The 18,552-nt window shown below is 41.4% G+C and overlaps 1 protein-coding gene across 1 annotated transcript in view; it reads right to left on the bottom strand.

The window, feature by feature from the left end:
• SLIT1 (slit guidance ligand 1) overlaps positions 1–16,710 on the bottom strand; it is a gene marked incomplete at its 5' end in the record, with an annotated part of 156,208 nt that extends 139,498 nt beyond the window's left edge. The window contains one exon of the mRNA XM_081329657.1: positions 16,514–16,710. Coding sequence (XP_081185783.1) covers positions 16,514–16,710 — 197 coding nt within the window. The remainder of the gene's footprint in view (positions 1–16,513) is intronic.
• Between the last annotated feature and the right edge of the window lie 1,842 nt (positions 16,711–18,552).

The following is an 18,552-nucleotide window of genomic DNA, read 5'->3' as shown; positions in this document are numbered from 1 at the left end:
CCCCTAGAGTCAGAAACGACTAGCACACATGTGCGGGGGAACCTTTACCTTTACCTTTTTATTTTATTTTATTCGTGTTCCACCTATATTATTTCTACAAATAACTCAAGATGATGAATATATCCAGCACACCTTCCTCTTCCTATTTCCCCCCCCCAAACAACAAGCTTATGAGGTGAGTTGGGCTGAGAGTGACTAGCTTAAGATCACCCAGCAAGTTTTTATGGCTAAGGAAAGACTTGAAGTTACATCTCCTGCTTTCCAGCCTGGTGCCTTAACCGCTAGATCAAACTCCCAAACCCTTCCCACTTTAATATTTTAAACTTTTTCTCCTCTCCTCTTGTATCTACTGCTGCTCATTTATTCCATTATCACTTATTAAAAACAGTAATAAAAGGTTTAAATAAACACAATAGCCTCTATAATGTAACTTTAATTTAATCTGTTCATAGTTCTTTTCCAAAACTCATATAAGAATTAGTATTTTTGTCTTACATTTAATTTATATTTATAAAGCCAACCTTTCAATGCAGACATGAATAATAAGACTAAGAAGTATCACATGTACTTTTAAAGGAAAAAAACCCATATATAATGTTGTTCCTGGCAATACATTTTTTACATTTCTTTGACCTTATCACATTACCATGTGTTAATGCCAATGATGAAAGAACAAGGAGAGCAGGCACTGAAGACAGGAAAAAGTGAAGAATAAAAGAAAGTGAAAATATATAAATGTCTGAAAGGCTGATGAGATTCAGGCATGATTATTTGTCAAAAGCATCACATATACCGATTAAAATTTGTTGATTAGTGAATTCTATTTACATGATGTGAAAGATCCATAACTGGATATCTCCATTTTTTTTCTTTCCCTCATTTTAAATGATGTATGTTGAAGGTGTGAGTTCAAGGTGAGAGCAGGATATTAATTAACTAATTCCAAAGGAAGATCAATTTCCCAATCTGAATTTTATCTTAATCACTTCTCTTGTTTCATTTGTCCTAAGAGAAAATACATGCCCAATTTCCTCCTAAATAATACCTAGTTCTGACATTGCAAGCAGACTAGGAAGTTCAAACCAGTGATCTGTCATACTTATGGCACATTGGATAGATTTTGCAACTTTCAACCAGGCTTAAAAACTAGTAATCTGGTAGGGTCAGCTTATCCCAACTCTTACAAAACCTGATGTATTGAGTGATCTGAACAATTGTTCCAAATCAGCTGTCATTCCAACCTGATCTTCATGCTGAAATTCATCCAGAACCCCAGTGAATTTGGCTAGAGGAGGTGATTCATGGAAATCATCGACCCAGACAACTGGAGGGCTTCATATTGTCTACCCCTACTCTTGATAGTTCAGAATCCAATTTTGTACTTTTTCAGTTTGGAGCTGTCCATCAGATTCTTGTGAACCAAAAAACAATACCTGCCAAATCACATCTACCATAACTTTAAGCAACTAAATATTCTAGACAAGGTGTTAGTGGAGGCATTTCTTCTCCACAATAAAATCAGTATAACCCTTCCTACCCTTCTTTCCCTCTTACACACATATGTGCACACATACACTCATCCAGCTGCACAAGGCAAGGCAACACCTTTTCTTTCTCCTAAGCCTTTTTGTATTCCTTAACAATTCTAGAGAATAGACAAAAGGTGCTAACCAGGGGTCTTCAAACTTGGCCCTTTTATGACTTGTGGACTTCAACTCCCAGAATTCATCAGCCAACGTTCCTGGCTGAGGAATTCTGGGAGTTGAAGTCCACAAGTCATAAAAGGGCCAAGTTTGCAGACCCCTGGTGTTTTACAAAAGCTATTTTTCCCTTCCCCATCACCATGAAAACTCAATCCAGTCCAATAGATTAAGCAAGAGTATATCAGAGTGGGTTCTCTTCTCGATCTCACCATTAGGGAGTAACTTAAAATGCCTAAAAATATTAAGCATAAGATAAAAAGGGGTTGTTGTTTTTCCAAGAGCAGAATCTTTGAAGCATTAAAAAGTGCATCCATCTTGTTTATTTATTTATATCCCACATTTTTCCCAAGCAGTTAAAGGCAGTGTCAGGACTGGATTACAGCCAACTCATATGCTAAACACAGCTCAGAATGGTGCCCTTTGGCTTTTCCATTGCTTAACTGAAAAGACACAAAGACTTAATAAGTGCTGAAAACTAGAGCTGAGTGTGGCAGTGAAAGATTAAAGGGCATGATAGCTGGGGAGAAAAACCTCTGTGCTACCCTATTTCTCTTGATGCCCTAAGCACATACTTATTTTGCTTAATGGTTAATTCAGGATGGATATGAGGATTTCCCCTGATTTTACCATAGCAACAACCCTATGAAGCCATTTGGATCAAAAAGGGATGTCTAATACCTTAATTTTTACAATATATTGATGCCAACGAACATGATGCATCACTTGGAATTACATTTTAGTTTGAGAAATTAATGGCAGTTCTACCCTGTCCCTTGGAAGTGGCTTTGTTCTATTCATAGAATATGAAGTCCTGTGGGGAGAAGGTTTGTATGATACTTGTATGTTTTCTCGAATACAGCAAATCACAGATTATCCCATTCCCATTATGCCATTCCTTAATCCTTGGTCCTTGGTGTAGCAGATTTATGTAAGAGATCTGATCTGGAATCTGACTTTCTCCCTCTTCTGTCTCAGAGACACAGAAAAAGCTCCAGTAGCTCTTCCTTCAAAATAAGAGTTACCACTTTTCCAGCATCAGAATGTCATCAATTCTTGCTATAAGGTACAATAGGACTTCAGTTCTATCTTCTCTTTAAAATATATATATTGTTTACCTCTGGAAATTTTGTGGAGAATCGATTCAGGTAAATTCTGCTTCTGTTGCTCTCCGCAGTCCTCCACTCACAAAGCTTAGAATCAATTTTCACTTTCTCATCTGTTATATGAAACTTGTCTTCTTGTTGACTGCCTGAAAAAGGTCCTTTTCATTTTCAAATGTATATGATTCAGATTTAGTCAGCCTTCTGACACAAATTGCTACAGAAGCTAATCTTCTGAAGTGCTGAAAAACAAGAATAACTGAATATAATGGAAATTATTTTGCTGTGTATTGCCAACATACGCGGGATCATGGAGAAAGCTAGGGAGTTCCAGAAAAACATCTACTTTTGCTTCATTGACTATGCTAAAGCCTTTGATTGTGTGGATCACAACAAACTGTGGCAAGTTCTTAATGAGATGGGAGTACCAGACCATCTTATTAGTCTCTTGAGAAACTTATATGGGGGTCAAGAAGCAACAGTGAGAACTGGACACGGAACCACTGATTGGTTCAAAATTGGGAAAGGAGTCTGTCAGGGCTGTATACTGTCACCCTGCCTATTTAACTTACGGTATATGCAGAGCACATCATGAGAAAGGCAGGGCTAGATGAATCAAAAGTTGGAATTAAGATTGCCAGGAGAAATATCAACAACCTAAGATAAGCAGATGATACCACTCTAATGGCAGAAAGATTGAGGGAAATAGAAGAAGGGGATGACAGAGAATGAGGTGGCTGGATAGAGTCACTGAAGCAGTAGGCGTGAGCTTAAATGGACTCCAGAAGATGGTAGAGGACAGGAAGGCCTGGAGGAATGTTGTCCATGGGGCCGCGATGGGTTGGAAACAACTTCACAACTAACAACAACAACAATTTTGCTGTGTCCAGGGAAAGACTCTGTATCAAAGCATCTGAAAATATATTTGCCTTCTTACTTATGTGCACTACTTCTATTTACTGCTTCTTACTGTAATTGTTCTCTTTTTTGACACATCATTGTGAGCCTTTTTCTTTCCCTGCTACTGATCTCTCTTTGAACAAACCAATGCCAGCATAACATTTGTTCATTATCCACATTGGCAGTTCCTATCCTGTTCTCTGCCACTGCTAAATGAGTTGGGGGTCTGCCCCTTGTTATAAGCAGAGGAGCTGGTTTCTTCCTCTGGCTTTATAACCCCCTCCCTACTTCAGCATCTCAAATAATCCCAGCGGAGGGCACTGCAGCCGGAGTGGGGTGGGTCTGCCTTAGGACTCTGCCTGGGATACTCTAAGCTGGTTTGCCTACCATTCCTGCACATACCATTTGAGCCGCCCAAGTGAAAATAATATGGGGGGGGGAAGAAATCTATAGATACTAAATAATTAAATTGTTCAGGGAGGAGGGAGGCAGATCCTGCCATGACTGTAACAACCAGTCAGATCCTGTAGGGCAGCATATACACAACTGACGCTAGACAACTGTTCTCTTAGGAAGCGGAGGAAGTGACTGAAACTGACAAATATAAGGCAATTATGAAATAAGCAACAAAAGCTCAGATTCTTGATTGAGTAGTTTTATATTGCTTGATGATGAGATGGGTGGCCTGCAAATATAAAAAATAAATAAATAAATAAAATAAAAAAGCTGTGTTCACTCAGGAGCTTATGGAGATATTTTCTTCACCCTGTTTTCACACACACACACACACACACACACAACAACAACAACAACAACAACAACCTCCATGTGAGGACAGAATGACTGGGCAGAAGCCTCCCAATGGCTGCTATGAGTATGGACTACAACTGGGTCTCCCCCTTTTTAGTGCAACACCTTAAAAATCATATCACATTAAGCAGAATTACACAAATATTTCCCCTCTCTTCCTCCAAAAAAGATAAAAAATAAAAATGGTGACATTCTGGTCATTCAGAGTATTGTTAAAACAGTGTTTGCAAATATGTCTCTTCTCCCCCCTCCCCTCAATGAATCCTGTCTTCATTCATGTTGACAGCTGGTGAAAGGCTGGTGGAAATGAATGGGCATGCAAGGAACTCAGGAAATAGTAGTAAAGGCCTATGCTGGGAGAGCAATAGAAGAGGTGGAAGCAAGTTAGAGACTAGAGGTGAGGGTGCCTTCCAATACTCCCCAAACACACCGCTGGTCATGTTCACAATGGACACTGCAGATTTTATGTACCCTAAAGCTGTGGTGGAATAGTGAGAGCTTATCGGGAACAGGAATATTTTTACATTGTGATACACAGATTCTTTGATAAATCACAAGTGAGGACACAGGCACTGTTACAGGATATATCAGTTCAAGGTCAGGTCTTTTAAAAACTTGAAGAGGACCAGGGGAACAATATTCCTTGTACTCTCTTGCCACAACACACATGCAGAGGATTTTCATTCCACTGCATCCCAAGTTAATGTAATTTTTCTTTTCTGTCTGTCTCTCTCGGTGTGGTAATGGAGACTGTCTTTTAAAGTAAATACTGGCATAACTTGTTTTAGTTTAATATAGTCACACTATTGCATTGGTTTTTCTACCTGTTTCAAATACTGAAACATAAATTGGGCAAGGTCCCTTCATATGTGTTGCCCAGGGAAACAACGTTATGTTCAGCTTTTCAGTTCAATAACAAAGATGCTTAAGATGTTAGAGTGCTGTTTGTCACTTTACCAGAATCAGGTTCCTATTAATCTGCCACTGACTTTCTCTGTGTTTTCTCTGAGTCAACATTAGCAAGTTTCCTAATTTTGACTGCAAAATTGCAATAACCTACAGATATTAAAACCAACAATGAAATCTTTATCAAGAGCAGTTCCATCAGAGGTCATAACAGAAAAAGAAAAACCAAAATGTAACACAATAGGAAACACTAGTTAGATAGCAGTGGAGTAAACAGCAGATGAGAAGGAAGGGAAATGGATCTGATCCCAATCTGGGAAAACAAGGAACATAAGGCCATCCTTGTTATTATTTTTAGTATGTGATCTATGTGCTTTCTCAGTTTAATACATGCATTGAATTGCCGTTAGTAGCCATTAAGAAACTCATCAATTTGGGAGGATATATATCACGTTGAAGGAAGATGCAGTGATGCTATAATTCAATGGGCTGCATATGTTCGGGGCAGCCAAGTCTTCCTTCCAACTTTTGAGCTAAACTAGGTTGATGCACAAAATGTTGGTGTTCTTCAAGGAAGTATACAAGACCTGGAGACATGGTAAAGAAATTGTTGTGACTTTTCTGCAACTTAGCATTTACACTGCAAGCATCAGCTGATCTCTATTCCTCTTAAAGCTCAAAATCATTAGAGAAATATCTCTTCCTGAGATGTGTTGCTTTCCTCCCCTGCAGCACAATCACAACTGCTGTGCTTGACGATCACAGGACCTGATTTTATGAGGAGAGCAGCAGATTATATGCAAGAGTTTATTGGAATAAAGGAAAGGTTCAGTTGAGCCACATAGATTGCATTATAAATACAAGGTTTATTATTAATGAAAAAAGTCATCCTGGAAGAAAACAATGGCAAATTCTTTCTGTTGCACTGCCAAGGAAATTGAATGGCTATGGTCATCAGAATTGATCTCAACCTACTTCTTTTTTACCTTCAATCATTCCAAGCATTACATGAAATTGTACATAGAAATGCACAACACACATACACACACATACATATGTATGTATGTGATATTAACTCCAAAGTTAGTATCCTCTGAATCCAATCTACCATCAAGTGTTTTGATTGACACGACTTTAATAATCCTTCATAATATAGAGACAATTCTCACTCTTTAAAGAAGACATAATTCAAACTAAAGGAAGAATCTTATCCAGCTTCCATTCTTGGATCAAAAGCATTTTATTTATAATGAACTGAAGTATAAAAAGCATATTATAAAAGGTCAAAGGCTTTTTAAAAAGCACTGAAGCATCATAAGCAAAGTGCAAAGTAGTGATTACTGTTGACACTAAGTCTAAAAATTCTAAGCACAAAAGAAGTCAGAAGAACCCCAAGGTACCAGGCCCATGGCCTCTCTAATCCAGTACTATTACCATTACAGCCAATCAGGAGCCTACAGAAGAACTATAGCATAATCATCCCTCCTATTTATGTTTCCCAGCATCTGGTATTCAGACAGTGTAGTTGTATTAGCACACACATTGAATCACAAATGCCACACTTTCACTTAAGAGTGCTGGGCAAATCCAGCCTACTATGTTGGTTCATTGTGTCATATGACCTCTGAGAATTGGGTTAATTAAGCAAGCTGTAGTTAGGTTAACCATGAGTAGCTTTGTCATAAGAACAGAACCACTGTCTTTGATATTAGAGATTATATATAGATGCTATGATTAACACACATTAACTAGCAGCCTGATCCACTCACCTGATTTTTTTTCTAATTAAAATACCAGTGGCATCTGCATTTTTTCCTATTGTCCTTTGAGCTCTTTGGTTATCATATGTTGTTGGTGGCTATTTATATTCCATCCATATGTGGGCAGTTCTTCTTCCATAGGTATGGTCCATTTAGAAACTATCCATGTCTAGTCACCATTACCAAACTGCTTAAATGTTGCTCTGCCAACCTTCTAAGACTAAGATGCAGCCAAATGGGTCATAGTCTATTATCAAATTTCTATCAGACTTGTCTACCTTAAAGGTTTGTTGTGAAGCTAAAATTATGCTCTGATTTCCTGGAGATATAAATATATAGCTTTCCTCAAACTATTTGCACATTACAGAGGTCACTGTAAGTGTATGTAAGGCATAATAAACACAAGGCAATGGGAATTTGTAGGAAATCTATTGTATTTTATTGAAAAATGTTCTCTGAAGGCAAATTCTGCAGCCTTACTGCCTATTAGTGGGGTTTTCTTCATCCCTGGGGCAATTCATTCTGGTTAACAACCTCAGCTCCATCAATACAAACGCTGCAGAGTTTTTAAACTAATATTTTTTCTGCACACAATTCCATGGAGAGGCGAACTCAGTGTTTCCATGGCAATACACTGACAGCATCTGCTTGGGAAGTAGCTGAAGGGAGAAATTGGAATAGAATTGCAAATTCCCCACCACCCAGACAAGGATCTGAAGGAAATGAAATGAAACATGACTGCCATTGTGATCTATCAGAAGCCTATAATGCTACTTCCATAAGGAATCTTGCCTTGCGCCAAAACAGTGAACTATCCAGTGAACAGTTAACTCTTGTATTAGCTAAATATCTGAAACTTCCAAAATAGATCTATGCATATTCCAACTAGAATTATTAGCTTATTTGTCCCTTACAACATCTGGCTATTAAAAAGGAATAAAGTAGCTTCACTACTTCCCATTTATTCCTGTATAAGATCTGATGTATATCAGTATTTTCACAAAACACATATGGCAGCAACTTTTCTAAGCAAAGGTTTTGAGTGATTTGCCTAGTGCCACATTCCAAAAAGTGCTAAGTAATTACACTCGTGTATTTAACAATTTTCCAACTGGATAGTAATGAATGAAAATCTCCAGGGGATGGAGGAGGGCTGTACGCAAGCCTTTCAGGAATCATATACTGTATGTAGCTCCTGACATTGAAAGTATGCACTTCTGTCTACCGACTCAAAAGAAACACTAAAGTTTCTCTCAGAATTATGCATAATTTATTTAGCTGTAATTTAAATTTCTAAAATCACCCAATTTAGCAGTGGTTGTAGTAACACCCAAACAAAACTGCAATACAATAAACCAGAAAAGAAAAGGATTATTGTAACAGGAGGAACAAAACCATAAACCACTTCAACATAATTTAGCCTAGGTGGAGACATATTCCAACTTATGGATGTGTCGAGACCCATTAAAAGAAAATCAGGGTCAAAAGAGAGATCTTGGCAAAGTCAACAGAAAGAGCTTCTATTATTTTAAGAGCCATCTGGAACATCAGGCACAGTCTAGGTGTTCCTTTGGAGAAAACATACGGCTTCTGCAGGGCTGGAATACATAATGTATAGGTAGTCTTATCTGTATTTATGCTGTATTGCCATACAGCTCACTTAAAAATTCTACTGTGTTGACTAAGCCGCAGAGACAGTATACTATGAACTTGGGTTTTGAAAAGAAAAGAGGTAGAAAAACACCATGAAGGACAATGGAACTGCAAAGCACGTTCATATGAAAATACAGCAATGGAGTCTAGAAGTGCCATGGTTCAACCCCGCCACAAACTGAGCATTGGATTAACAACAGATCCCACCTCCCCACCGTCCTGCTCCTGCCCTCCCCATCTTTTAATTGGCCCACAATGTTTGACATTTTGTGTTAACTTATTCATGGTTTTAATTACATGGTTTTTAACTTTTACAATTGTAAGAGTTACCTTGAGGTAAGAGGGTCAGCTAATAAATTTTACAAACAAACAAACAAACAAATAAAAGGTCAGGATGGTTAACTGGAGCTATCTTATTCTTTCCTGGAAGGATGGGTTCAAAATAGCATTTGATAAAAGGTAAAGGAAGAGATGCATCCATAGGGAAGTGGTCAAAAAAGTCAAGATGACAGCCACAAGCATGCAATCCAAGCACCACCCTTTTTCCTGTATCAAAATGTCTAGGTGGCAGCCACAATATATGATAATAGAGACAAATGGGGTAGAACTTTGGCTGCATGGTTGTGGCTTTCATCCAGGATTTTTTTTTACCACTATCACAGTGAACAATTATCTGGACAGGACCAAACCCAATTTCAGAAGGATCTTCTCTTTCTTTAAGGGATTGCGACATAAAGGCAGTAAAAGGATTGTTCCTTTCATCTTGAGTATACCAATTTTGGTATTCCCCCCCCCCCACACACAAAAAAATATTTTTATACATATTTGATATTTACTTTTTATAATGATATATTTTGTTCTTTGTTCTATATGTTACTTGAAAATTAACTTAATCTTTTAAAGATAAACATGTAATTTACAATTATATAAAAAATGAACCTTCACACACTGGCACACACGAATCCCCCATGAAGCAGGTTTATGGAAAACTTTTTTGAATTTGAAACAATTGAGCTTGGAAGATTTGTTTCAAGTTTAAAACTGTTGTTCAAAAGTTTAGGTTCAGCACAAGATTGCTTCAAGTTCAAGGTACTCAAGTTCAAAACTGATAGGAACAACCTATTTCCAACTGAAAACATTTTAGATTCAAAACATTTTGCACATCCCTGATCTACAGAATAGAAGGGTCTTAAGAAAAAGCAAGAAAAGACATCATTTAAATAATCTGAATCAGGTTCTTCCATGTCACAAAAATAAGTGAGATGTGAAAAATTTCTTATTTTGAAAACAAAGGCCATCATCAGAACCCAGGGCTACCTGCCAGATGAACCCCATGGTAATATAGCTGATATAGTTTCTTAACTCAGAAACTTTGTAAAAAGAGATGCAATTGGCCATTCTGAAAAAAGGCTATGGTTCAATTCGTATGGTTATCTTAACAATAAGGTAGGGACCTGCTGTAACATGGCTGCTCCTCATATCTACCTAGCTGCACAGGCTGAATGCGACTGAAATGGCTGCTTTCCATCCCAGCACTGCTTTGCTGGTGACATTGCAATGAAAAATCACCATGCCTGTTGGCCTGATTGCTTCCTTTTCAGCCTTACCAAAGCAGCATGGGAAACAGCCACAATGCAAGAGCTCCTACCCATTCAGAGTTGGACCTGTGAGGTCACCCAACTCTTTCATACAAGAAATGTTGTTGTCTTTGCAACAAATGCTTGTCTTTGGGTTGATTGTCAGCTGACCATATGTCATCTGCTTAAGGCCAGCGACATGATGCTGGCTGTATTTCTATCTAGAATTTATAGATTGATTCCCCCACCCCCTGGGTTCTTATAATAGTAATTGCTGCCTTGACTTTATGCTTACTAGCAGTAGCCAAGACCAAGTTAGCATTTATTTCAGATGCATTCACATGATTTTGTTTTCTTTAACAGTTACACTTTTATTTTAGTATCTTGCAGAATGCTATTAAGAAAGGCGAGTGGTATCTAGCAATCTGCTTGCGATTTAGTCGCTCACCAAATGTTCTCTCGGTGCTTTTCTTTAGAAAGAACTATCCATGGACTGTTCCAGCTTGGTATTTATTTCTGAAGCTAGGACACCAGGGGACCTATTTGTTAAAGAAAGAGGCCCATATATTTGGTGAAAGGCAGTCAAAAAAGCATCGAAACAGCTCTTGCTCTATCTCCTAACATACTGCCTCCCCCAGATTTGCCAAAGAAAAACAAAGCACAAATCTATAAACAAAGTTTACTTGGCTAGCTAACTTCCTTAGTGATACTAAAGGAAACAAGAGCAGCATCTACTCAAAGAAGCAAAGAACTGTGGTACCCAGGACCATGCAAATATGGGAAAAGTGTGAAGAAGGGGCCGGAGGGGGGAATATTAAACTTTGGAAAGTTTCTTCAAAATGTTCAACATGCACATTTTAGAGCAAGATGCAGTTACCTTATGGATACTATGTACTCCTTTTATTATATCATCTCAGCTTATGAGAATGCAGCGCTGGTCTACCTTTAGGCATGAAAAGCTGATTTTTGGAAGTAATGAAAAATTGTTTTTTAGTTACTGTATTATTGTTTTCTATTACTAGAGAGGGAATGAGAGCCAGTATTGTCTAGTTAGTAGTTAAGGCATAAACTAGAAACTGGGAGACTGTGAGTACTAGTCCTGCCTAAGCATGAAAGCCACCTGGATGACTTTGGGCTAATCACTCTGTCTCAGCACACAATGTCAGGCTTGGTGACAAGCCAAACAGTCAATTCCTGGGGCAGCCAATGGATGAACATTTGGTTGATTTCCTCCCCTCCCGTTGCAAAAAATAAAAATGAAAAAAAAAGCAAACTTGCAGGAAAAACACTAAGAAGAAAAAAGAGGGAAAGAGATACTTGTAGGATTTACTGCTAAAGGTTTCACACTGATTTAACCTCAGCTGGATACTCTGTACTTTGCTTCAAAATGCTTATCATTTGCTGTTTGCTTCACATAAAATATCTCAAGTTGGTCCTATTTGCAGCTTACTCTAATCCTAACCTTACCACATAGTTAAAGTGATTAACTTAATACTTGTTGGATCAATTCAGGTTCTACCCAAACCACAGCTTGTGCTATGATTTAGAATTCAAATCACTGTTTTGAACATCAAACATGCAGAAAGAGTAAGTATGTTTTTTCTCTTTTTACAGTAGATAGCTTCATAAATTCCTGACTCACTCATCCCCATAGAGTAGGAGACAATGATCACTTAAGTATGACTTGTCGATTTGGATATCCTATCAATTTTTGTTAGTATATTCTTTCTTCTCGTGCCTTTGGTAGACAATTAAAAAGAAATGGTTTTCAGTTTGAACATTTAATAGAAGAAAAGACTAGAAAAGAAGACATTGAATAAAAGGCAGATGACTATGCATCCATGAACACCAGCTTAACAGTCAGAAGATACAATAAAAACTCCTTAGTCTCGCAACAGATAAACAGACTCAACCTTAATTTCAACTGGAAAACAGCGAGCATCCTAGACCAATCTAAATAAATAAAAATGCTGGGGAATTCCTGAGAGTTTGGTATTCAGACAAATCAGCCAACAATTGATATACAGAAATAAACTGTATTTACATACAATTCAAAAGAGACAATATAAAAGCTCAGGGAAAAAAACCCCAAAAGACCAGAACACATCCCCTCTAGTAGTCAACACCAAAATAAGCAGGGGTTAGCACCAGGCAGAAGATGGTAGAGGACAGGAAAGCCTGGAGGCACGTTGTCCATAGGGTCGCGATGGGTCGGACACGACTTCGCAACTAACAACAACAACAAGCACCAGGCAAACAAGCAGAAAATAAAACCCTAATCAAGGAACTACCAAGGAAAAAAAACACACACCCCACTAAAACAGGCAGGACAAGTACTGTATATAAACAGGAAGCAAACACCACATTCAGTCGCGCTGATTATGTTACCTAGTTGGGTAATGAAATATCTCCAAGCATAACATCCAAGCCCAGAGAGCACCAAGGATGCCATAGTTCGGACATCATTCTAAACCCTGATTTTCATTAAGCATAAAGTCTGAATTGGGGCATTATTTTATTCTTAGCAAGGCGTTAAGCATCAGAGCAAAGCCAATTTTCATAGCATATTTTCTGCTATATATGGACATCTGTATTCTTCCCAAGTACTGTATGAATTTATGTAGAAGTTATAACTTTCCAAGCAAGCATTTGCAGATACAACCAGCATCAATTACTGCAGCCAGGAAAGTGTCACTATCATCCCAGGAATTGCTTCTGGCTATTTGTATGATCACCAAATTCATAATTTACATCAGCCATCCCATTTCCTTATATAAAATGTGAAACAGCCCTAACTGAATTAGCAGTCTAGCAACCTGAGTCCTTCTTACATTTGCGTTTGTTTAAAATAATAAAGTAAAACATATCTGTATAGATAGCTGTGTATCACTCCATGAACTGCACTGTGTTAAAAGGTTCTTTGGAAGTCTAAAAACAAAGAGTGCAGCATAGTAAACAGCTAAAATATATTATTTTCCTCTCTCTTAATATTTTGATTGTTGAACAGAGTGAGCAGTACCCACAGTTAGATAAGCAAGTGCTAGGACTTTAATCGGTCAGATGATGGGAGCAGTTTAAAACCTATACAGTACTTTCTGTAATAGTAGGGGTAGATATAGGATTAGGAATAACTTTTCCCTAGCATGATTCCCCTTTATGAAAGAAGATCTATATAATCTGTGCTATTAATCTCTGTATGTGTCAGGATACAGAAAAGGATGAGTCACACGTTCATATTATCCGTAAACTCACAAAATACTCCTGAAACCATTGCCTTCCTCCTCTGCCAGTTTTGACATGAGCAAGGAAGAGTTACAAGTCACAAACTAGATGCCTCTTGTCAGCACAGCATGGTACCCTTTTTTGGTATTATGTCATTTATGTAAGAGCAGAATCTTGCATGTGTGGATCCCCGAGCAGCTTCTTATGGCTGAGGCATAATAATGACTTCAGTGAGGGCAATTAAGGTGCCAAAGAAGGAAATGCCATTAAAGAAGACATCACGCAGGGCTGCTAGGAGGGTTCACCAAGGCTGCTTTGTTGTGCACAGAGGTGTCCACAGGCATATGACCTAATTAGGCTTAATCTGAGAGCATTAATTGGTTTGTAGGAGGAACAACAATAAGAGGGGTGGGTTGCCCTGTACATGATCCTTCAGATGCACCACAGGCCAGGCATCCTCAAAGCCTAGAATATGGCTACTTTCAGCCCATAGCAGCTGTAAGTCCTGGCAGGGGAGGCTGTAACTGTCACTGGACTGTCTCATTTCGGTCTCCAGAAGGATTATACCCCCACATCTGGCTTTGATGAGCACAGAAGGGAACAAAGCTCAAGCTAGGAAGGAGGCAGCCAAAGGAAGGAAAGTCACCTGCTCGCTGTGAAAGTCCACCCTTAGATACTTTCCAAAGTATAAATCTCACCAGAATGCCGCAATGCTACCATATCAAAAGAAATGTTCATTTCACTGCTGTTTGTGTCATTCAAGTCAGGTATAGCATCACCCTGCCTGGCAAGGGGAGTGCCCCTCCCCCCGCCCCCTTTTACTTCTGCTTCACCTTTTGCTGTTATAAATCTTGCCTCGGAATATTTTAAGCCCATTCTTATTCTCTACTAGGTTACCCCATAAATCTAAAAGTGTATTTTCACTGCACCCAGCAGCATATCATCTATCTGGCTTCAGGAGACGTAATCCTGAGTGTAGGGGGGGCGGGGGGGGGGGAGAAACAGGAGACTTTGGAAAAGTGGTGGATGGAAACTCTGAGACCCAGGAATGGATGCAGAACTGGTAGGAAGTGCAGAACAGACAACCTACAGCTTGGGTAGCTGAACGGGATATCGGTTCTTTCTACCAGACTTTAATCATTAACCTTCTGTAGAGTTTCAACTAGTTCTCAAAGGAAAACCAAAAGAAGCCCAGGTGTAAGAGGCAATATTCTGCTCAGTAGCAGTGACTCCACCTTGCCCACTTGTCCTCCTCCCCTGACTAAACTGCACAATCCGATGTTCCACTTTCTAATGAATTATTTAGCACGCCTTCCATCTTTACTTCCCTTTGCACCCCATCCAAAGTAGTCGCCACCTTCATGGTGCAGGAACATAGGGGTCACTGAGCAGAGCAAATGAGGCTGTTATGAATGAGCCTTAATAGTTCTATCCCCACTAACCCCTGCTTTATTCCGAAAAATTTCACAAGCAAGAGAGATCAGAGATGCCCACAGTCCGCGTTTCCCGCCTGATTTCTCCTTTATTTGCTAATGCTTCGGGCAATTAGTAAGAAGCCAAGATGGGCTTCATTGATCCAGAGGATTAGTTATCGCCCCAAATAGTTTCCTCTTGCTTGCTTTCCTATAGCTCTAGTCAAAGTGTCTGAAGGGAGGGAGAAGGGAGCTAACTGGGACTGTGTGGCGGGTAGTGTCCCTAGCCTTGAGGGCTTCTTGGGGAGAGAAAGCATCCGTCCCACAACAAGCATTTAGTTTTGAGCCCTAGCGTGTTTGCTGCAGTCTCCATACAACCCAGATACACTCTAGCTAGCGATACGTCTGCCTGGCCGAGAGGTTTGCAACCAACCCAGAAAGGACAGAGAGCGATATGATGACGCCAGCCAGTTCCAGCGATGTATGTGAACGCGGGTCTCCATTCATCCCCCTCCTAGCCCATTTCCATAAAATCTCCTCACTACCACCCACCCTCCTTCCAAAGCAGGTATCTATGTAGTTCAGTTTTCCCCAGCCTGGTGCCCTTTGGATGCCTCGGGTAAAAGCTCCCGTTATCCCCACTGGAGCGCCACACATCTGAGGCAACGCCAGACAACAGTTTTCGTAGAAAGCTCTGGGAAATAAGCAGCCCCAGCCGGGCCCCAGAAGAATCCCACTCGACTTGCGAATGCGCAACCAAGCAAACACACACACACACACACACACAGAGAGAGAGAGAGAGAGAGAGAGAGAGAGAGAGAGAGAGAGAGAGAGAGAGAGAGAGAGAGAGAGAGAGAGAGAGAGATATCTCCGAACATCAAAGCTGGAGGGACAAGAAAGTTGCCAAGCGAGGAATCTCTGCGCTATTCATCGCTGAGGGAAACGCGATCCTGAGTCTGCGCCCAGCGGGAGCCGCGGCTCCTCATCCGACCCGAACCGCTGCCCGGCGTATGTAAAAGGGGAGGGCGGGAGGCTCCTGCTTCGTGGAGACCCGGAGGTTTGCGAGGGGGCAGATCCTCACGGGAGCGCGCCACGGCTGCCTAACAAAGGCAACCGAGGGATTGTTCCCGAAGCCCCAGAGGAACGCTCGGAATCGGACGCTGCCCGAGTCTGGCCCAACTTCCTCCCCGCGTTCCGACTTGCCCAGAAGGACCTTTGTCTCGGCCGCCGTCTCGGGACCGTTGGAGCGCGTCCCAGAGCGAGGCGTCCTAGGCGTCGAGCGCGGCTGGGCTCCTTTGTCAGGGCGGGAGGGAAATCGCGAGGGCCAGCCTTTGCGGAGATCCCGCGGGCGCCGGCGAAATCGGAGCGGCGCTGCGAGATCAAACGCCTTGCCCCAAGTGGCCCTGGGGGCACCCGAGAGCCGCGGCATTCCCGGGGCGGCGCGCCTCCCCTCTCTCCGGCGACACTTACAGCCTTTCTGCGCTCCTCGGGATGTTCTTGGGAATACTGCGGAGCCCCAGCCCGTGACAGTCTACCGTGGTGCCGCTGCAGGCGCACCGTGCGGGGCAAGCGCTCGCCCGGACCCGGCAAACGGCCGCCCAGGCCAACAGGCAGGCTCCCGCCCGCAGCCACACGCCGCCTGACCCCGCTCGCCGCTTCGGAGCCATGCCGCCTGCCTGGGCTTAGCCTGCTAGCGAGGAGCTGCCCCGCACATTATCTCGCAGCGGCGCGTTTGGCTGGCGCGGCGTGGAGCAGCTCGTTGTGTCTGACGCAAGCGAAGGATGCCAGGTTCTGTCGCGCCTTTGCGCCTCCGGAACGCGGAACTCGGGGCACGGGCGAACGGGCTCTCCCTTCCCCTCTCTCGCTCAAATACACACACGCACGCACACTCACTCACTCTCTCTCTCTCTCTCTCTCTCTCTCTCTCACACACACACACACACACAAACACAGAGACAGAAGGAGCACTCATCCATCAATCCCAGATGGCAGGAGCAGCCTTGGCTCCACCTCTCCCCCCCCCTCCTTAGCTCACTCTCTGCACTCGCCTCGGGCGCAGAGATACCCCCCCCCCAACATATAGTGAGGGACCGGGACCGGGAAAACGGATGCGCAGAGAAGCAGAGGGACGAGGCTTAAAACTCTTGCAGAAGACAAACAAGGCAAACGTGTGAGGAGTGAGCGCTGATGCAGGCATCCCCATAGTCACAGAGAATTCACTCCGATACCAGCTTCCTTCCAGAGGAGAAATGATATACTGAGCAATAATGATATAATTTTCGTAACTTCTTTGTCTAAGTATATTTTATCTGCATCAACAATTCCGCCCCCCCAATCTTTGGCCATTTCCACCTGCCTTTTTTTGAAACCCACCCCTACCCCCCATTTTAAACATTTTTTTTTAAAAAAAGAAATACGTTGCAGACTAGCATTTGGCAGAATAGCAGTGAAAGTCTTGGGAAAGATATTCAGATGCTATGATGTGTTAAAAGATGAGACAGTTTCCCCCCCCACCCCCGTGATGCTTCATGGAAGTGAAAGTCAAAGAAGCAAAATTAAAAGAATATGGACAGTTCCAAACTTTGGTGTTGGAGAAGACTCCTGAAAATGCCCCTAAAAACCAAATAGATTATAAATCAAATCAGTCAAGTTGATCTGAGTTCTCACTCAGGCACCCATGACCAGGTTTAAATTATGCAAAGATTCACCTCCCTTGTGAAATTCATAATGCTGGGAGAGGGAGATGGTAAGAGAAGGAGAGGCAGAGATAGTGCGCAGACAGCCATGTGCTTGACTTCAGCAGCAATGGATGCACCATTCGTAGACCTGAAATGAACAGGTCGTCTTAGAAAAGTTCTATCAACGTGGCCACTAAGAATTAATATGAACTTGATGTCAGTGTCAGTCAATCAAATGTGATTTCATAATGAGCCTATCATTCAAATTAAACTTGACTATGCTTATACGAACAACTACCAAGAAATATGTGGATAGCCCCACAAGTAGTCATTTGGAAGCGCTGCATGATAGTTTGTCTTACTCAATTTTTGTGCTTTATATCTGACATATAACTTGCCTATATCTTAATGCCTTTATATCAGACATATTGTTTGACTGGAACAATTCCAATTATTTGGTATTAAATAATATTTTTAAAGGGACGGGGGGCTCAGTGGGTTAGGACGCTGAGCTTGTCGATCAGAAGGTCGGCAGTTTGGCGGGTCGAATCCCGAGTGCTGCGTAACAGAGTGAGCGCCTGTTACTTGTCCCAGCTTCTGCCAACCTAGCAGTTCGAAAGCACGTAAAAATGCAAGTAGAAAAATAGGGACCACTATGGTGGGAAGGTAACAGCATTCCGTGCGCCTTTGGCATCTAGTCATGCTGGCCACATGACCACGTAGAAGTCCTCAGACAAGCGCTGGCTCTTCGGCTTTGAAATGGAGATGAGCACCGGCCCCTAGAGTTGGAAACGACTAGCACGCATGTGCGGGGGAACCTTTACCTTTACC

Source organism: Vipera berus, assembly GCF_964194415.1.
Source record: "Vipera berus genome assembly, chromosome: 5".
In the NCBI taxonomy this organism is placed as follows: domain Eukaryota; kingdom Metazoa; phylum Chordata; class Lepidosauria; order Squamata; family Viperidae; genus Vipera; species Vipera berus.
Note: the sequence above shows the minus strand (reverse complement) of the source record. Positions and strands in the feature narration are given on the sequence as shown.